Raw genomic sequence first — 19,986 nt, 5'->3', positions numbered from 1 at the left:
TAAGAACAGCACTATGAACCACCATAGCACTATATATACAGCACAGTGCTACTGATCACGATTATGCGTACTGTATAATTATAAATAACCATTTTGTCGTTCAATACAGACGATACGTCATGTTACATAGCTATTATGGCGTAAGATCATGCGAAGGAAAACATTTTTCATATTGCTTTTTTCCGGCATAAGTTCATTTTCTAAATGCAAATTACTAAATATAATACAAGATATGAACAATTTTTATAATTTAATTTTTATTACGATTATCTCATTAAATGTTAAATCTAATAGAATTATCATAACTCTGATTCCATTAACGTTCGAAGCTTTTCACCAGGCGAATTCTCTGGTTCAAATTGCAATAACGATATTGCTTCTGACAGAAGGCCTTCTCTATTTTCTCCTGGACAAGTAGACAATTCTCTCAATGCGACCGCAGTGTACAATGCTAATCTTGCACCATAAGGATCTAATGTTTTGGTGGTTTTTATGATACGTTTGCATAATTCAGGCTTTTTCGGATCGCTCGCAGGCAATAGCTGAATCAATGAATGACTGACGCTTGTACACAATTGATGTCCAGGATGCAATAACGTAGTGAGCCTAGAATTAAATAACGATTATAGTTGAATCATTAACTTTCGTTCCATACAATGTCTAAAAATCAGTATAAAAGTGATCTTTACGAAAATATCTTTTTTCGGAATTATTTTATTAAAACGAAAAGACAACTTTTAATAGAATTTCGAGCCATATTTTCGTTTCGTGAAAAGATTTTTTATTGCATTAAAGCATGAAAAAATAAAATAAAATAGCTAATTTCATTAGACAAAAGCTAGCTAATTTTGGATTCGTTTATTAAGAAAAACTTCCTCAAAATCATGTATCTATATATATATATATACATGCATATGTGTAAGCTTTAATGACTCCAAAAAGCGTAATTATATTGCTATTAAGAGTGAACGTAAGTACATATACATATATCTCATATGGTTAACATATTTTTGGTTATTTTCAACGCATTGACGATAAACAATAGCGACGAATTGTAATTTTATGTACATGTGCAATGTAATATAAAAATATTTACTTTATATTATATAATTATCCTTTCTATGTACAATGAAAATAGAGTGGATATCGATAGAAAAATATTTCAAACAAAGAGAAAAAAGAGACAATACGCAAGGATGGATAATAAAATTAATAATTTAGCTACTCTTGTATACCGCAGCAAGTATTATAGATACGATATTATTTTTTTATCCAATGTATGATAAATGAAAGTTATTTTACCGTGACAGAAGATCGACCAATTTATTCTTGTTTGCTTGATACATAATTTCATCAACATCCTCTTCCAATTTTCCAACAAACTGCATCACTTCCGATGCAGTCAGAGTTCCAGGACACGAATTACATCCCCATTGCGAATCAAAGTTTAATGGATCCTTAGGTAAAATAAAATCGTTGTCGTGAGGACATTTTAAGGTTCCAAGATGCGTGCCCAATTCTGTTGGATCGGCACATCGCTTGCAATGGCAAGAAAAATATTTCGTTTCCGAAAGATGAGCTCTTCGCGCCCTCGTTGACCAAAGTGCATGTGTATACATTGTGCTTAAATGGTCCCACCTATAACGTTATAAAAGAGAGCTTTTAGATTTATTCGTTAAAAAAAGTATAAAAAGATGTATAAAAAAGAAAAAAACCGAAAGAGAACACTGTAATGTGAAATATTATATTTACATACTTCTGTATAGGACAAACAGCTATGACCGTGATTCGAGGTCTACCCTTATCGTCGATTTTAAAGCTGTGTCTCGTATTAGCCAAACAAGAATGCTCTAAAAGACATGCTGTTTCATAAATCGCAACGCAGCCCTCAGGTGGTATAGTCTCCAACGCGTTAACGTCTATTAAGCCACAAATTTTGTGCACGATATCTTTGCTGGAGGGATTGTCTGGTAAAAGACGTTCGATATGGTGATATATGTTCATCGTTTCCTCATATGCGTTCGTTCCTTGACCACGAGAATCTTGGTGACTTTGTAACTTTTCTATAGAATACCAATGTTTCAATTTCTTGCGCCATAATATTAACATACGTATTACTAAGAGAACATCGCACCTGAAACATGATTTAATGAACACTAATTAAGAATGAATGATATCATACACACAAAGTAGAGAAATATGTATATACATATATACGTATACATATAAATATTAAACTATATCATTTCTATCCTTTTTTATATTATTTCTGTGCTACGCATACACTAGTCATATTATTTTTTATTGTATACGATATAAGCGTGAGCGATTGTAACGCTTTATAACGCTCCTTCACTGTCTTTTAAAAAGTGATGACAGTGCTTTTATTAATTTCCAAATAACGTTTAAGCAATGTATAAACATTTCTATGTATATAAATACAAATGAATACAAATGAATCCTCTTATTTTGCTCTAGTTTCCTGCAGTATTCAATTTGAAAGCGAATGTAAGACAGTTATCTCTTTGTTCCTCTTTCTGAATATCCCATAAATGTATAAACTTCGTGCTACGAACAATAGGATTAAACCGAACCATGTGCCTTTTAATCGTCAACTAATAAAATTATTAAAACTGATCTCCTCGCTAAAACTGTTTCGTGACACTCTCCTTGTTCTTCACTCTTACACTTTAAATGCAGCTGTATTTTTGTATTTGACGAAATGTTACAAACCTAGGAATGATTCTTGCTTTTATAAGAAAAGAACATTCCAGACCGTGCCTATTTTTATCAGTAAGACCAGAACAATTTGTATCACACGCCGGCCAAAGGCATTTCGTGCATCTTGTATCGCTACTATAGCATTGTTTCCCGCAACCAACGCAAACTCTTTGATCTGAATGTAATGCCGGTCCCCAAACCAAAGGTGACTCTGATAGGATTACGTCGCCCGGATTTAAATCTCTTGATGCCACTAAATACCGTCCGAGTTCGCAGCTCTCGCGAATCTCCCATGCTTGACAATTTGACCTGTGCCTAGGCCAGTCCTGTCGCTGATGTTCCTTTTTGCAATAAAATTGCTGCTTGCAACTGTTACATTTCAGCGTTGCACGTTGATTACAGATCGGGCAGATGCCTTCCGTTTGCGATTCCATGCTATCTCAATTACTGAACATCGAATAGTTTTAAAATTAAATCTCTGCTCTTTGTTAATCTTCTATATATGTATAAAGGATATATCGGTACTTAGAAACAGCTTGCAATTTAAATAAATATCATGCTAAAATTATTTTTATGTTCCCTTAGATTATGTTAGGAATAAAATGCGCGATTAAATAATTTTAAGGTAAATATCGAAATAGAATGGTGAATACTTATCATATTGTTTGATAAAGCGGTTGCACTCAAAATTCCTTTAAAGTATTTTCAAGTTTATAATACATACCTGTAAGATAGGAACATGAATATAGTAGAAATAATATTAAAACGAGTGCAGCACATCTTTATTTACGTCAAGTATTTTATTAATTTTGTCATTTTCAAACGAGAATAAGAAATTAATACGTAAAACGCTGAAACTTGCGATACCACTGCTTTAAAATTCCGACATTACGACTCTGAAACTATGACGGTCTATATACACCGGTGGTTTAATTATAGGAGCGGTATAGTTACGTAGACGCGCTTCTATTTCTGACAAAACTCTATAAAAGATTGTTATTCGGCGTAATACAAACTTATCCTACTTAATTATTATACATATATCATTTATTGTCTGACAGTGAACTTTATACAAAACAAAATATTCGTCGACTAAAATTTGAAAAGTGCACGTTATTTTTCATATGAACATCAAATATATCCTTAAAAGAATGCGTTATGAAAAATGTTTGTTATAATATTTTTTATTTACGTTAAAATTAGCACCTTTCGATATTAATTATAAAGATAATTTAAATACTGTATTTACAAAAGTTTTTGGTAATAGATATTTATAAGAGTATTGTGATTATATTATACGACATTACACTTATCGAATGTGCACCTATTTATGAAAAAGGAAAATATAAAAAGTATTCATAATAAAGCAATATAGAAAAATAATTTTATCAACTTAATATAAAATGATCGTAGAATACAATTATATGTACAAATATTAATATATATATATATATATAATTTCTTTTTTACTATTGTGCAAATCATTCTTCCTCTTCGATAGCATAACATTAAGAGCCTCTTTTAAGAATCTAAATGATCATACACTCTATTTATAACAAATATAAATATTACAGATCATTGTAACATACATAGCCTCTTACTAATTAACTCTTGCGAAAAGTTCAATATTCATTCAATTGTACTTCAGTTAAATCACGTAAAGAATAGCGTCATCATTAAATGTATTTTAATCGCACATATTACATGTAAATGTACATATCTGATCATGACCATCATATGTCCAGTTATATTCTGGTCGTGCGTAATTATCTTTTGTTTTGTTACTTCTATTTATGATGATGCTTTTAGAAACGGAGGATATCACAATAAGACGGGAATACATAATAGTTGCTAAAATCGATTCATCAGTAAAATCTCTTCGCTTACGCTTAATTTTAGTAAAAAAAAATATACAAATAAAAAGTGGAAAGACTATTTATATTTCTACACGGTACTGCACTGTATTCAATTTTTTACTTCCCGAAATTTCGTATCAAAAATTATGAAGTAAACGAATACATAAATTTTCGTATCAAATCAGTTTTTTATGCACCGTTACTGTTACTTGCAATTTATTTATGGTTTCATTAATATAACTTTCATTCGATAGCTTCAGTTAACAACAAATTATATTGCACATGATCGTTAACTCCAACATATAGTCATACATTCAGTTAATTTTAATTCCTTGTTACTTACAAAATTTACTTGCATAATCAAATTTTTATAATATATTTATTCACGAAAAAGAAAACAAATTTCTCCATGATTAACAATAAGGGAAAAAGTAATGTGTCTAAACCTAAGTTTCAGAAGAGATAGTGAAAATTGATTTTAATAGGAATTGTACAAGTTAAATATGATAATATTATAATAATAAAATTTCTTTTGGAAGGCAATAATTTAAATGTACTATTATGGATAGTCATTTCGTAAAGATTAGAAATATTTAAACAAATCGTACAAATTCATTTTGATAATGGAGATTTCGCTAACTAACTAATTTCACTTCCAAAAATAAATATTTGCAATTAATATTTTTTGTTATATAATTGTTACTTAAATGGTATAAAGAGAGTTATCAAGTAAAATTAATATTCTCAAAAGTCTATTATCAAAGGAATATAAAACTGAAGTAACTTATATACTGGCTAGTGCTCCTTCTTTGTGCTATTCTTTACACTGCCGTTTACATCACGCCATGATTTACGGAAGCAAATTGAGGATCGTACCAAATGCCATATATTTTTCCCAGTACATGCTAGATTATAAACGATCAGAGACGGAGATTCATACTCATTTGGAACGATACCATCGACAGAAGATTCGAAAAAACTAAATAATGGAAACCATATTCTGGTTCTATTTGAATCACGTTGCATCAATGCTTGATTATTGGCTAAAGTATGATAATAAAGAAACAGTCGTGATGTAATGTAGAAAGCTACGAAAACATCAATGGAATAATGTTCGTGTGCTGCCAAGATAAAAAATATACCAAACATATTGAGCATCCATGTGAAGGTATGTAAAAAATACAATTGTCGCGGTGTATCTGTAAATAAAATATCATCATAATAAGAATTATATGAAGGTTACACGGTGAAAAGGGGGAATGTCAATTTTAACAAATTTTGAATTTAATATTTCTCATATGCTCCTGCGTGTGCTCTTTATCATTGGCTCATCATGTCGCAATAATTTGAATAACAATTTTCCAAGTTTCACAGTAGCTATACTATATAGTGTATAGTGTACTTTTCATTTTTTACAATTTAATGTGCTATATATCACTTACAGTTATAAGATAAAGTTGAAAATGATGTAAAATACAATAAAGAATAAAATGTTTTATTTTGATAATATAACGAATTTAATATAACGAAAAATAAATTTTTGTTTTCTAAGAAATGCTAAAAATTGACATTACCTTCTTTACCCGTGGGCTCTTCATATACATATTACCTATAGCCTATCTATTCAGAAACATGCTAATACTTACATTCTGTAATGAAAAAATTTAACATAGTTAACGCAACAGTATGTCCACTAAACATATAATCACCACACGTTCTAACACCTTGAATCGACATACCAGCACCACGCCATATAACATAAGCCATAGCAATTTTATTATATAACTCTACATATGCAGAACTATAAAATGAAAATATTAATATAATTTTTTTTCATACTAGTCACTTTAAAGGATAAAATATTATTCGCACCTTGTCCAATCTTCGGGAACTTTCCTTGGTTGACATTGCAAATGTGCGCCTGGTACTGATAAGGAAGTAATAAGCATTGTAACACATCTTAACAGGAAGACTGTGCCAGATAAAGCAAAAAATCTCCGCAATAAAATAAATCTGTGTTAACAAAAATTTGTTAAATACTTTTCAAGTCATCTATTTTGCAACTTAATTTTAAATATTAGTAGCATTTATAATATACCTTACCTGTATTTGTGAAAAATTAATACAATCAGCCATATTGCAAAAAGTATAGTTCCAGTAACTTCACACATATCAAATGCCCAAGGAATATGTGGAACATTATCTAAAAATATATCAGGTAACGGAGGATATTTTTTCATATCAGGCACTCTATCATGAACAATGACCATCACAAAGGCAGTAATCCATGTAACAATAAATAAATATGCCAAACTAATAAAAGTTTTCCAAATTTCAGGTGACAAATGTGACGCATGACCATCTTCTGATACAGATGCTGAATAAAATTCATGTTCAATAGAACCTTCGTTATTTATACCACTACTAGGCATCTGTTAAAATAGAAAACAAACCTTTACTATGGAAAATTGATATTATTTTAAAATATCTCATTTATTATCACATTTCATATATTAAAGGAACATATATCATAAAAAATTTTTCATATTAAGTATTTAACTTTCCTTCTTACTTCATGTTTATGATGATTATAAAAATTTGATGATGGAAATATATCAATGTATCCTAATTCAAATAATACTGCCACATTATCCCTTTGTAATTGTTTTATGCTTATATATAATCTTTTTATATCACCAATTTTCTGTAAATTCGTGGATATTAACTTTAGATCATCTTCTTTCAGGGTCAAGAGCACTTTTCCATCAATTTCCTGATCAAGAAATGAGTCAACAAATTTTTCATGTCCAGTTTCTCTAAGCCATCTTGTCACATCCTTTTGCGTCCACTCAACTATATTTTTCTCAGACATTGTTTATCTTAATACAAAATTGTACTAATCATACCTAAAAAAAGAAGCACAAGAAATAATTTGTTAACAATTTATATTATAGCCATCACTAGATACAAACATATTTTGCTACTTTGATACAATTAAAACTGTTGAGAACTATTAGTTAATATAATGAAATATTTCACCAAAATAACGTATGAAATGAAAAGAATGTTAGATTTTGAAAACATTAAAAATACAAAAATATTATGTAACTTTCCATTATTAATGTAAATCATCGTATTAACGATAAAAATAGTTTCGACATAAGCATATTGACGGTAATAAAATTATTGAATAAATAAAATGTAATAATAAAAAATATATTTCTATATGAATTTTTTACGAAGAAATTTTCTATATTCTTCTAAAAATAATTGTCCAAATCATTTACATTTTAAAATATATTTAACCTATATAAATACCTATTTAAATACGACATACCTTAGAAACTTAATTTATGGATTATCAAAGCTATGTATCACAATTTTTTCGTGCGTTTATTGTACATAATGAATATATATCATGAATATCATAGTCTTATTGTCAAACAAAACCATACATTGGCAGTATTTGTAAATAAACCAATCCAGACAGAACCATTGATCAGAATACTATGAGTACAGTTGAACACGTTCATCACTTTTAACAGCTCGTACTTCTTCGATTTAGAGTATGGTGTACATATCTCTTATGTACATATCTCGACAAACTTCATAGTTACTTTATGCAATTTCAATTCAGAATTATACTGATCACATTAATAAATTTACTTAAATGATAAGAAACAAATATATTCATGAAACAAATCTAAACAAAATGAAAATACATCAAAGTAACTTTAAAATGAAATGAATAATGTAGATTTGAATTTCTATAAGTAATTGAATTTTTACATTAAAATATAAAATATAAACCGTCCTGTTCAATATTTTAATTTCCAACCACATAATAGTGACTTTTCATTTTTACGATATGTATAAAAGGCTATTATAATATTTAGTATATATTTCCATGTAACTCTCTTATGATACTGTAGTTAATACTGATGATTAATATGATATACATATATTTCTGCTCTACTTTTGAATTAGAATAAAATGATACCTAATTTTCTTTTAAAACAGTATATTAAAAGATAGTGACCCTTCACTTTTGGATTTATATTTATACAGTCGATATATCTATCGATTTTGATCTCGATTCAGGACTTGTTTACAGTTAATAGTTGCATGACGTTGGCATTAGTGACGTTGTTCACGATCAGGATGCAACAGAATTACAAAACTACCGTATTATCATGCAATGGCGTATTCTAAGTTCACTTAAACACAGTAAAGTAGTCTGTAACTGTAACTTTACAGTGGGGGCAACGTATCGTTTGTTAACAGACTTAATCATTGTGATTTTTTACGTATTTTTCATTCTTCTTCTTAGTTGTATATAAACATAATCGACAGCGCCAATTGCACATCAGACCTAAACTAATAGCATTCGGTGCTGAGTTGGCAGTCTTGACGACGACAACTCTAACTGTACTGTATATATTGAATGATACCGTGAATTCAAAGTGGAGTTTAGTAATGAATGTACTTAAACCATATACTTAAAGATTGTAATTTAATGAGCTATGAGCGGCCAAAAATTTCAATACGACGAAAGTGGTGGGACATTTTTCTACTTTCTACTATCATTCTCGGCCCTCCTTCAAATACCTGTGACATATTATTTTTGGCCACGTCGTCCCAAACAAGGTTAGCTCTAGACGAATCTATTTAGATTAACATAGAAAATAAGTGATATTATGATAACGTTCTATGTTTATACGTACTTTCAACCGAGTTATGTAATTTAACCACGTTTTACATTTACTCTTTTCATTATCACATTCACTTTATAATGTTGTGGCAAGGGATTAATGAGCTCTTAATTATGAATATTACGTTACTAATTTTCTAATGTTCTCAATAATATTTGAGAGTACGCTATATAATATTTGATCACTTTTAGTAAAACATTTAAGGTTTACTAATATTCCGATTTTGCGCTCAAAGTTTAATAATGTATTCCTATAAAAAAGTATCTTATATATACGTACATATATATGATTTAAAAGATTCTATCGGTTTTACGTTTTTAAGATAGATTTTTTTAAATTAGAGAATATTTAAATAAAATATTATATCAGTAAATTATTATAATTCATAACATACACAGAACATGCACAAATAAACGCTGTTTTTATTCTCTAACAATTTCAAACAAATTACTATGTTGTTTTAAATAAATTTTAATTATATAAAATTTTATAAATATTCTTTTCTTAATAATTTTAAAATTCGGTATTATGGAAAATTTAATCTTTCATATTTTTCATATAATTAATTATGTACTATTGGTAATAATAAGGTGAATGATACATATAATTATTATTATTTATAAATAGATCCTGATCAAGAAGCAAAAGAGTGTCAATGCGATGGATGTAAAAAGAAAAAAATTATCCTACGACTTAATAAACCTTGGAAAGAAACCAAAGCATTATTTGAGTAACTATGTTTACATATCAAATATATATATCTTAATTGTATATAAAATTTAGATGTTTAAAATATCGCTATATTGTTGTAGCAAATTTCTTATCATTCTTGGATGGGTAGTCCTTATCTTTTTGACATATAAGGTATCACAATTCGATTATGAAATGGCTAATTTTGATCCATTTGAAATACTTGGTGTTTCCTCTGTACGTACAATTAATTCAATTTAAAAAGTATCAATTTTATTTACTATACATCTATATTTACTTAACATTTATGATATTATTATTATTTATAGAGCTCATCTCAAAGTGACATTAAAAAAGCATATCGCAAATTATCTTTAATTCTTCATCCTGATAAAGAAACTGGGAATGAAAAAGCTTTTATGAGGTTAACCAAAGGTTAGAATAAACATAAAATAGCATGTGTGTGTGCGTCCAAGCGCGCGTGCGTGCGTGTGTAATAAAATAAAATATAAAAATAATAGTAACTGTTCATGATAATTTAAATTGTTGTTGAAACGAAGACATTTCTTTTTACATTAATTAATAGCATATCAAGCCCTAACGGATGACGAAGCACGAAAGAATTGGGAAAAGTATGGAAATCCGGATGGTCCAGGAGCAATGAGTTTTGGAATTGCTTTACCTTCTTGGATAGTCGAAAAAAAAAATTCAGTTTGGGTTTTAGGATTCTATTCAATGGTTTTCATGTTTGTTTTACCAACGGCTGTTGGAATGTGGTGGTATAAAAGCATTCGTTATACTGGTGACCAAGTAAATACATATACGTTATAATATACATATAATTAAATATTAGTAAAAAGTAAATATTAATAATCCTTAATCTATTATTGGTTTTTAGGTGTTGTTGGCAACCACTCAATTATATTATATCTTTTTTATTAAATATCCTTCAATGTCATTAAAAAGAGTTATTATGATTCTTGCTGCTTCATTCGAATTTCATAAGAAACGAAATGCAGAGATAGTCGAGAGATATACAGATAGCGAAGAAGTTCGTTTGGTAAGATGTACACTATATTTTAATGGTTTTTACAATTATAATTATAATGAATATATATAGAATACATTTTATTGTAATGTACAATTCTTTTTATGTCAGGTTTAATACAATTTTATACTAGATGTAAAACAAGTGGTGTATGGCTCTTATTGTTTACTTTGAAATTGAAAATTTCTTTATCTGAAGAAATTAATAGCTTAAGGTAATTCTAGATTTTGTATTTGTTTCATTTTCAGCTTATTAAGCAGCTACCAGATCTAGGTGCAAAAAACAAGGCAACACCATTATGTGACTCATATTCAGTTAAAGCTAGAGCTCTAATTCATGCACATTTATTTCGTATACTATTAAATCCAGAAACATTAGAAAAAGATAGACAATATATAGTAAAAAAATGTCCATATTTGATTCAAGAAATGGTAACTTGTGTTAATCGAGTGATTCTATTAGCTTATGCTAGAAGAGGTACATATGTATGCTATAAATTGTAGGTTTCCCAACCTGTCCTACGTTTTCCTAAATACATACAAACGAAAAACTTTTATAGTAGCAATACATATTTAAACATTGGTAATCTGATGAATGTTTTCTTTTCTCTGTAGTTCCACGTTTACCAACTATAAAAACTGTAGAAAATTGTATGAAATTGTGTGCAATGATAGTACAAGGCTTCTGGGAATTTAAAAATCCTCTTCTACAATTACCACATATAACAGAAGATAATCTGAAATGTTTCTTACCAAAAAAGGTATCATTCATTTGTTATACCATTTAGAATACTTTAATTTAAAGTAGGATAATCTACATCTTATTATATATTATAATTAGAAATTTAACTAGACTTGTAATTGGTTTAGCATCAAATCAAAAGTCTTCAACAATTCGCACAATTAAAAGGAGAAGAAAGAAGACTGACTCTTAGACATTTATCAGATAGCCAATATGAGGATGTAATGAAAGTTCTTGGAAGTATGCCATATATAGAATTTAAAGTACGGTCTGAAGGTAAAAATTATTTAATATTATTTAATACTTAATTATAATATTTTATTATTATATTATTAATATTTAATATTTCCTACGCTTGCATGTACGTATTTTGTAGTTATGTTTAAATACTTTTTAAAATAAAATATATCTTACAGTAATTGACGATGAAAACCCAACTGTTTATACTGCTGGTGCTATTGTGACTGTAACAGTATCATTAACCCGTAAAGATATGAAACATTTATTTGGAGATGATTCTATTAAGGAACAAACTATGATCGATGACAGTAAAATAAACAATGAAGCTCCTGATGAAGTATCAGAAGAACAAAACCAATCTGTTAAAAGGCCAGCATGGCTTAGGCAAAGAAAGGGTCAAAAAAAGTCCCACAAGAAAGGTACTAGTAAAAAATTTGCTTCCACAAAGAATGCTCAGACACAATTTCAGTCTAGCAATAATGCTCAACAAATGAATACTCCTAATGCAAAAAAGAAAGAAGATAAGGTAGAAAAAGAGTCTTCCAAAGATAAATTATCTGATGTAAGTGACAGCGATGTTGATAGTGATAGAAGTAATGACGAAGATGGTCATGAAAAAAAAGATGTGTCCATAGATGATGATGACACAGAATGGGAGAGGTAAAATATTTCATAATAATTTAATATACAGAGTATTTCGTTTAACTGAGAACGATAGAATATCTCACGAGGGCTTAAAGTTATCAGAAAATAACTTGTACAAAAGTTGTTTGATTCAGTGATAAGCGTCAGATAATGCAAATTATTCTTTTGCAAATCCAGTAGTGGGAGATATTTTATTTCTTTTTTCTTTCTCTTCTCTTTTCTTTTTTTTCTTTTTTCTGTTCTTCTAATTTTTTTTCTCTTTTTCTGTTCTTCCCCTCCCCCCCTCCCCTAGATGAAACCATATATTTTTTAACAGACTAATCGATCGATTTTCATATTTCCTATAAAAAAAGTATTAACCCATTCATGTTGGGAAACTGTTAGTTTAGCGGATATTTTAACTTTAATCCATCATATGAAAGACGAGGAAAGACACGAAGCAGTATTTAAAAAGTATAAAAAAATATATGGCACTATTTAAAAAAATGAACTTGAGCTTAAAATCTTCCCCACTATCGGATCCGTAAAAAAATAATTTGCACGATATGATGCGCCCCTTTAAAATGAACAACTCTTCTAAAAGCAATTTTTTAATAACTTTAATCCCTCGTGATATATTCTACTGTTTCCATTTAAACAGAACGCTTTGTATACAGGGTGGGGTGGTAATCGTAGTACAACCGAGCAGAGAGTGATTCTACGTGAAAAAATATGTCGAAAATATAGAATAAAATTGTTTCATTTGACACCTCGTTTCTGAGAAAACCAAGCTTAAAAATTTACCAAATATACTTTAACTTGGCTATGTACCGACTAGATATGGATAAACAATCAACAGGAAGTTATTATACATATGAAAATAAGTAAAAAGTGTAAAATAAAATTTTTTTATTAGTTTAAAGCCTCGTTTTCAAGAAAATAAAGTTTAAACATGTTTAATTAAGAACTGGTCTGATAAACACACGCGCATGATACATTTTCAAGCCTATTTTTCTTGAAAATGAAGCATCTCACGAAAAAATTTTATTCTAAATTTTTTTTCTAATTCTGTGGATTATTTACTCTAAAAAAATAGCCAAATTGAAAAGATTTAGGTGTACTTGTTAAATCTTTCAGTTTTTATCTTTTCACATAGTATCACCACCTGTCCATCTCCCGTATTTACGTATTAAGGTTTTTATAAACAGATTTCAGCAAAGAATTTCAAAGAGAGAGAAAGTTTTAGAAGGAAGAAGCAATATATCACATGAAGTTCATTGTCCACTCTTTCCTGATGTGAAACAGGAATATTGGTGGGTTTACATCTGTGATCGCAAGAGTCAAACTTTGCTAACAACTCCTATTTATGTTACGTCGTTAGCACATTTTGAAGAAGTTCAGTTGAAATTCACAGCGCCCCGGTGGCCAGGTGTTTATACGTTTACTGTATGTTTACGTAGTGATTCTTATCTTGGCTTTGATCAAGCTCAAGATATTAAGGTATGTAACGAAATTTTGTTTATATTACGTAAATGAAAATTTCAATATTATTGTTACTTTATGATTATTACAAAAATATTCGTTTACAGTTGGATGTGAAAGAGGCACCAGAAGTACCCACGGAACATCCGCAATGGGATATTTCAGATGAAGAAACTGCGGAAGATGTAGATGCAGCTGATGAACATTCCGAGTATACAACTGACGAAGATATCAGTGACAATGAATAATATCTGTTTCTCACGGAAGATTTGATAAATAGATATTTAAAAGGTTCGCATTTTTCCTCTTTTTTTACTTGTCAAGTTAATGTACAATGAACTTTTATATGTGAAATTGCATAATTGTTAATGTACGTGGACAATCTAGAAAAATAGTATAGTGTATAAGGTTTTTCAGTGAAGAGAAAGTAATAGTAAATGAAAATCATATTTATTTTAACATTGTTGTTTAATCCTCAGTTTAGGATGTATATACAGTTTTTTTAATAAAACACATTTTGAAATATAATAGTATTATTTTTCGCCTGGTATTTTAATTATTACATCTTAGTATGTAAGGTTTAGAAAAATGAGTTAATAAAAATTTAAAATATTAATTTCTTTATAAGTGAAAGTGTGATAAAAACATACCTCTTACTTATTCATTCAACCATGTAAGTTTTTGTTAAGTTTAAAGTATAAGAGCTGCTGATACTGTTTTGTTATAAAATATTCAGTATCTTACTGTCGTGTTGGTTACAATGGATGTCAAAATTTTAAACATCTGGATTGTGAGTATAGTTTAATTACAAATAATTATGGCATGTATATATATATAAAAAGGATTAATTCTGTTACAGATATTAAAAACTATTTTTATATACTTGATCCTGTGTGTAATTTTTAAAACAGGTACGTTAAATAACATTTAAAACACATTTATAAAACCAAATTATAAATAATATTTATAAATCCTATTTCTAAAGTAATTTTACAACACTACTTAAAATATATAAAGAAAGATATGCATACGCACGTATATATAATATATATTAATCATTAATGTACATAATACACTAACCATAAATGTATAGTGCAGATTTCATATAAAATGTCGTATAATATGTAAGAACAGCTGTAAGATATCTTGAAAAGATCAAATAATTTTGCGCATCATACGACACTTTATAGAAAAGCTTCATCATCATGTATTCTTATCTTGATGCCGAATTATTTAATTTCACTACACATATACATGTGTACATGTTATATATTACTATCATACTTTTTGTATCTTCATAGTTAATTTTAGACTAGCATATAAAATAAAATTTTGGTATTCCCTTAATGGAATATCTTCAATACCTTTCATATTGATATATAATCTTTTACAGATCATTTAACATCATCAAATAATGTTGGATGGAAAATGAGACTGAAAAATATAACAAATGGTCCCATTTATACATATGTCAAAACAGACGAAAATGCTAATATTAAATGGGGCGTGCGACATTACATTCCAAGAGCATCAAGATCACTACGATATACTGCAATCATAAATAATTAAATAAGTTCCTAAAAGATATATTTTATAGAATTATTGTCTTATCAATTAATATTAAATTTGACAAAGAGAAATATCTTTAATCTAAAAATAATGAAATATTGTTGAGAGATAGAAAAATAAAGTTTTGAAAATCGAATACGATGTAATACATACATTCTATATTTGTGTTTATGGTTCCAAGCTAAGCAGTTCCATGTATTTTTTTTGCATTTCTATCAAAAGATTATCTAACCTGGCAAAATAAAAGATAAAAATATTTTATACTTTCATTTTATATACTTGTACACTTATATATGTACTTATTTCTTAGACTGTAAATCATAATATGAAACATACGTGTAACGTATTACTAAGTTATCATATATCACATCATTTTTTGTGTTTAGCTTTTCCTTATGTTTCATACTAGATATATTTAGAAATTGATTGCTATCAAATTCATTTGATATTTTCGTACTATCGTATAATAAAGTGTTTGTAGCTTTATTTGTAGAGGTAGATAGTCTTAAATATTCTTTATTAGAAATATCGAACACATTAGAAGTGAGATGTGTTATATTTTGAAGTTCTTCACAGTACACTGTCTTCATAGCAATAACTGAATCAAAAATCATTTCCAATGTTCGGAGTTCTGATTCTAATTTCGCTATTTGTCTGAAAATATTATATCAATGTAAGTTACATCAATTATAGTTTAATATACAATATATTCATTGACCATATACATACTTTATAATTTCAGAAATATTGTGAAATTCTACTCCTTGTACTTTCAAGAATTCAAAAATTAATTTTGCTATTTCTGTTGGTCTTGCATTTTTATGAGAATATTCATCTTTATGCAATTCATAGATTTTTTCAATTTTATTATATCTGTTTAAAGTTCAAATATGATAGTAAAAAAGTAAAGGACAATATTAAAAATGGGCGGTGGATTTTGATACAAATCGGAAAGGAAAAATTTTGTTCAAAAAGCTTTATCGTTTGTAAAATAAACAATTATTTGTCTTTGATTGTTCAGAGCATTAGTAATGTATTACAAAAGAATTGCTTGTTGCCAATGAATTATTGATGATGATTTATTTATTATTATTAAAATGAGATCGATAAGTTGCTGTTGAATAAATTATAATCACAGTCATATATGTATCCTTGTATTTAACCGCATTTATTATAACATTTCCAATGTTTGTCGGAAAAATTACTACTATTACACTTCTTATTCTTTAGCGTACAATCGTACTATAAAAGAATTTTTCTCAATTGGTATCAAAATTCATTTTCAACATTGTCCTTTACTCACATTTCATACATATCTTTAATACAATCAATAGATTTTACTTCATTGCTTAATCTACTGCTTTCTACTATCAATGGATTAAATTTTAATTTTATTTGATTAGCAGCCTTAACAAGTTTAGCAACTTTTTTACAATTAATTTCCAAAGCTGTCAATTCCTTCTTATTTATAGTTCTTCCTTCCCATTTAATACGAATTATAGATAGTTCACTTAGAAGATTATTTATATTTGTTAATGTATTTGTCATATTTTTATTAAATGTATCAAGTTTTGCGATTATCAAATCTCTGAAATATTATACAGTGTATATGTATATAAGTAAAATTTTGTAATAAACTACTACTAATTTCATAGATGAATCTGTGGATAAATTACAAACTAATATATAAAAATATATATAAAATACTTACAATTTTATAGTTAAGGCAAAAATATACAATTGAAACAAATTTATTTGTTGCCTGATAAAAAATATTGTTACTCTGCAATAATCTTGTAACGTTTCAAAATCCAACAAACCTTTTGGCGATTCTATCATTTTTCGAATTTCCATAGGGATTGCTGGTATAGGGATAGTCTCTATTAAAGGACTCTCATTTTTAAAGACAAATAAATCTGTATTCTACAGGGAAATTGATAGTTTAAATCAAAATAATACTATACAAAATAAATTTATATATTACAAACATAAAAAAATGCAAAGCATTATATCATCATACCTGAATTTGTGATAAAAGTGGTGTTTGATTTTCAATAAGAATTTTACCAAAATAATCTGTTAAAATTTGTTGATTTATTGGTATATCAATATCCTTTTCAATCATATATTGTAAATCTGTAATCTTAGTAGTGCTATCTACTTCGTATGTATTAATTTTATACATTGATGCAACAAACACATGAACTATCTGACAAAAGTTAAAATGTTATTTATATTTTAAATAATTATGTAGATTTTTCAAATACCAATGTATGAAGAATGTTACATTAAAATACCTGTTTTGATAAAATAGAATGCAGTAATTCAAATACCACAAGCTTCGATATTCCATTTTCATACTGTTTCCCTCTTTTCTTTGGATCCCATTGTAACACAACCTTAAACCATTCTATTAATTTATTTCGAAGATTTCTAATAAAAAATATAACCAGTTTAAATAAAATTAATATTTTATTATTTTTCATTTTATGAAACAATGTTATAGTTGTTACCTTGATAAGTTTGTAGGGCCAGTAATATCTTGACCAAAAACTACCTTTCCTTTTGATTTGAAAGCACAGATATCATCATATCTTTTATTTCTAATATGTTGCATCCTAAAAAATGTATAAGTTAACCAATGTTTAAATTTTTATTATAAACTTTTCATAATTATATAGTATACCACGACATAGTATGTTGCATTTTAGGTAAAAATGGTCTTGTTCCAGTAACAAGTTCATAAAAAAGAATGCCCAAACTCCAATAGTCTACAGAACAACTATATGTTTGTTTCCATAGTAGTTCTGGAGCTATATAATTTAATGTACCTACTAAAGATCCAGATGTACTATCCTCTCCAAGTTCTTTTGCGTATCCTAAATCTATTAATTTATATGAAATCTAAAACATATTTCATGTATATGTTATTAATATCACTTGTAATATATTTAATAAAATCTACATTTAATACAATATTGCTTACGATGTCACATTCATCTTGTAAAACTATATTTTCAGGTTTCAGATCACGATGAGTAATGTTATTGGAATGTAAGTATTCTATCGCAGAAGAAATATCTTTCATTACACTAATTGCTTCTTTTTCACTAACACCACAACAATTTTCCACTTTCCTTAGAACCTACAATTTAACAAACATTGCTAATATAAATACAACTAACGTTTCATTGATTGAGAGATAAGTTATATATTGATATTTACCTTTCTCAGATCACCTTTCCTACAAAATTCCATACATAATAAAGGTAAATCTACTTTATCATCAGGATGTTTAAATGGTAAATTTAACCCTTTTACAATATTTGGATGCTTTAAACGTTTCATTATCTGTACCTCATTAATCCATCTTTTTCGTTGTGCTTCTTTTAATTGTGCAACCTCCCGTTTGCATATTTTAATTGCTAGAGTTTTCATAAAATATTAAATACTGAATCTTATTGGTTTATTTTTTTTGTTAAAGAGTAAAAAAACATACCAAGCTTTTTACCACTTTTATGTATCCAAAGTTCGACGATACCAAATCCTCCAGAACCTAAAACTTTGTCTAGGCTCCAACCTTCAATAAATGCTGGTGTAGCAGTCATATTAAATGCTTTGCCTAAATATTATTTAAATTATAGATATTGACATTTTTTGAAAAGATTCAGATTAAAATATAAAAAAATACTGTTAACTCTTTTTCCCTTTGAGCATATACATACATCAGTTGTATAAGAAAATCAAATTGATTTTACTAATTATCACGGCTATACAACGATCATATTTATAATATATTAATTTTTTAAAAGAATAAATGTAGACATTCACAACACTCGACATATATGACAGTTTAATACATACTGCCAACATAAAAATTTGCGTTACAAATTCTATAAAACAGCAATTATGTATTATCTTATCAATTATCGCCATACGTTACACTATTAGAAAATAAACGAAATTTTATAATAATTTATATGAAAATTCAAACTCTAATATGATAGTAATAGATTTCCTTTCTGATAATAGCATACTTTGATCAAATTTTAACAAATTCGATTAAACAATTATTAATGCTTGATAGATGTTATTAACAACTTAATTGTCGTCATTGCTTAATTAGTAAGCATGCATCTGTACAATATTGTTCAACGTTTAGTATTACCGATATTTAAAACCAATTTAATGTTAATAAATATTATATCCTTTTAGAATATCTTAAAATTTGATATTAAACAATAAGCTTGTTTACAATCACACACGCACACACACACACGCACGCACGCACAACACACACGCA

General features: G+C 28.0%; 4 protein-coding genes across 5 annotated transcripts; 1 reads left to right on the top strand and 3 right to left on the bottom strand.

Moving 5' to 3' along the window:
• Positions 1 to 233: 233 nt before the first annotated feature.
• On the bottom strand, positions 234 to 3,595 carry LOC126918296 (SET domain-containing protein SmydA-8-like). The gene is made up of 5 exons (XM_050726007.1): positions 3,446 to 3,595; positions 2,734 to 3,168; positions 1,757 to 2,134; positions 1,303 to 1,638; positions 234 to 606 (listed from the first exon to the last, which is right to left on the bottom strand). The coding sequence occupies exons 2-5, from the start codon at positions 3,153 to 3,155 to the stop codon at positions 300 to 302; spliced, it is 1,443 nt and encodes a 480-aa protein (XP_050581964.1). The 5' UTR covers positions 3,156 to 3,168; positions 3,446 to 3,595; the 3' UTR covers positions 234 to 299.
• On the bottom strand, positions 3,503 to 8,343 carry LOC126918297 (ceramide phosphoethanolamine synthase). Of its 2 annotated transcripts, none has more exons than XM_050726008.1 (6): positions 7,915 to 8,343; positions 7,150 to 7,483; positions 6,681 to 7,009; positions 6,450 to 6,590; positions 6,224 to 6,378; positions 3,503 to 5,776 (listed from the first exon to the last, which is right to left on the bottom strand). In XM_050726008.1, the coding sequence occupies exons 2-6, from the start codon at positions 7,447 to 7,449 to the stop codon at positions 5,373 to 5,375; spliced, it is 1,329 nt and encodes a 442-aa protein (XP_050581965.1). In that variant the 5' UTR covers positions 7,450 to 7,483; positions 7,915 to 8,343; the 3' UTR covers positions 3,503 to 5,372. The 2 variants fall into 2 exon arrangements, with proteins under 2 accessions (XP_050581965.1, XP_050581966.1); XM_050726009.1 differs by lacking the exon at positions 7,915 to 8,343 and adding an exon at positions 7,550 to 7,664.
• A 369-nt stretch (positions 8,344 to 8,712) lies between these two features.
• Positions 8,713 to 14,642, top strand: LOC126918285 (translocation protein SEC63 homolog). The gene is made up of 12 exons (XM_050725991.1): positions 8,713 to 9,224; positions 9,917 to 10,019; positions 10,102 to 10,216; positions 10,309 to 10,414; positions 10,566 to 10,789; positions 10,878 to 11,039; positions 11,276 to 11,504; positions 11,642 to 11,787; positions 11,897 to 12,044; positions 12,185 to 12,668; positions 13,841 to 14,132; positions 14,222 to 14,642. The coding sequence occupies exons 1-12, from the start codon at positions 9,101 to 9,103 to the stop codon at positions 14,360 to 14,362; spliced, it is 2,274 nt and encodes a 757-aa protein (XP_050581948.1). The 5' UTR covers positions 8,713 to 9,100; the 3' UTR covers positions 14,363 to 14,642.
• On the bottom strand, positions 14,546 to 19,714 carry LOC126918287 (inhibitor of nuclear factor kappa-B kinase subunit beta-like). The gene is made up of 13 exons (XM_050725993.1): positions 19,183 to 19,714; positions 18,909 to 19,108; positions 18,670 to 18,828; positions 18,370 to 18,587; positions 18,197 to 18,301; positions 17,981 to 18,116; positions 17,704 to 17,892; positions 17,395 to 17,606; positions 16,987 to 17,271; positions 16,413 to 16,556; positions 16,020 to 16,337; positions 15,837 to 15,915; positions 14,546 to 15,663 (listed from the first exon to the last, which is right to left on the bottom strand). The coding sequence occupies exons 1-12, from the start codon at positions 19,289 to 19,291 to the stop codon at positions 15,852 to 15,854; spliced, it is 2,139 nt and encodes a 712-aa protein (XP_050581950.1). The 5' UTR covers positions 19,292 to 19,714; the 3' UTR covers positions 14,546 to 15,663; positions 15,837 to 15,851.
• Between the last annotated feature and the right edge of the window lie 272 nt (positions 19,715 to 19,986).

This window comes from Bombus affinis, chromosome 7, assembly GCF_024516045.1.
Source record: "Bombus affinis isolate iyBomAffi1 chromosome 7, iyBomAffi1.2, whole genome shotgun sequence".
Lineage (NCBI taxonomy): Eukaryota > Metazoa > Arthropoda > Insecta > Hymenoptera > Apidae > Bombus > Bombus affinis.
Note: the sequence above shows the minus strand (reverse complement) of the source record. Positions and strands in the feature narration are given on the sequence as shown.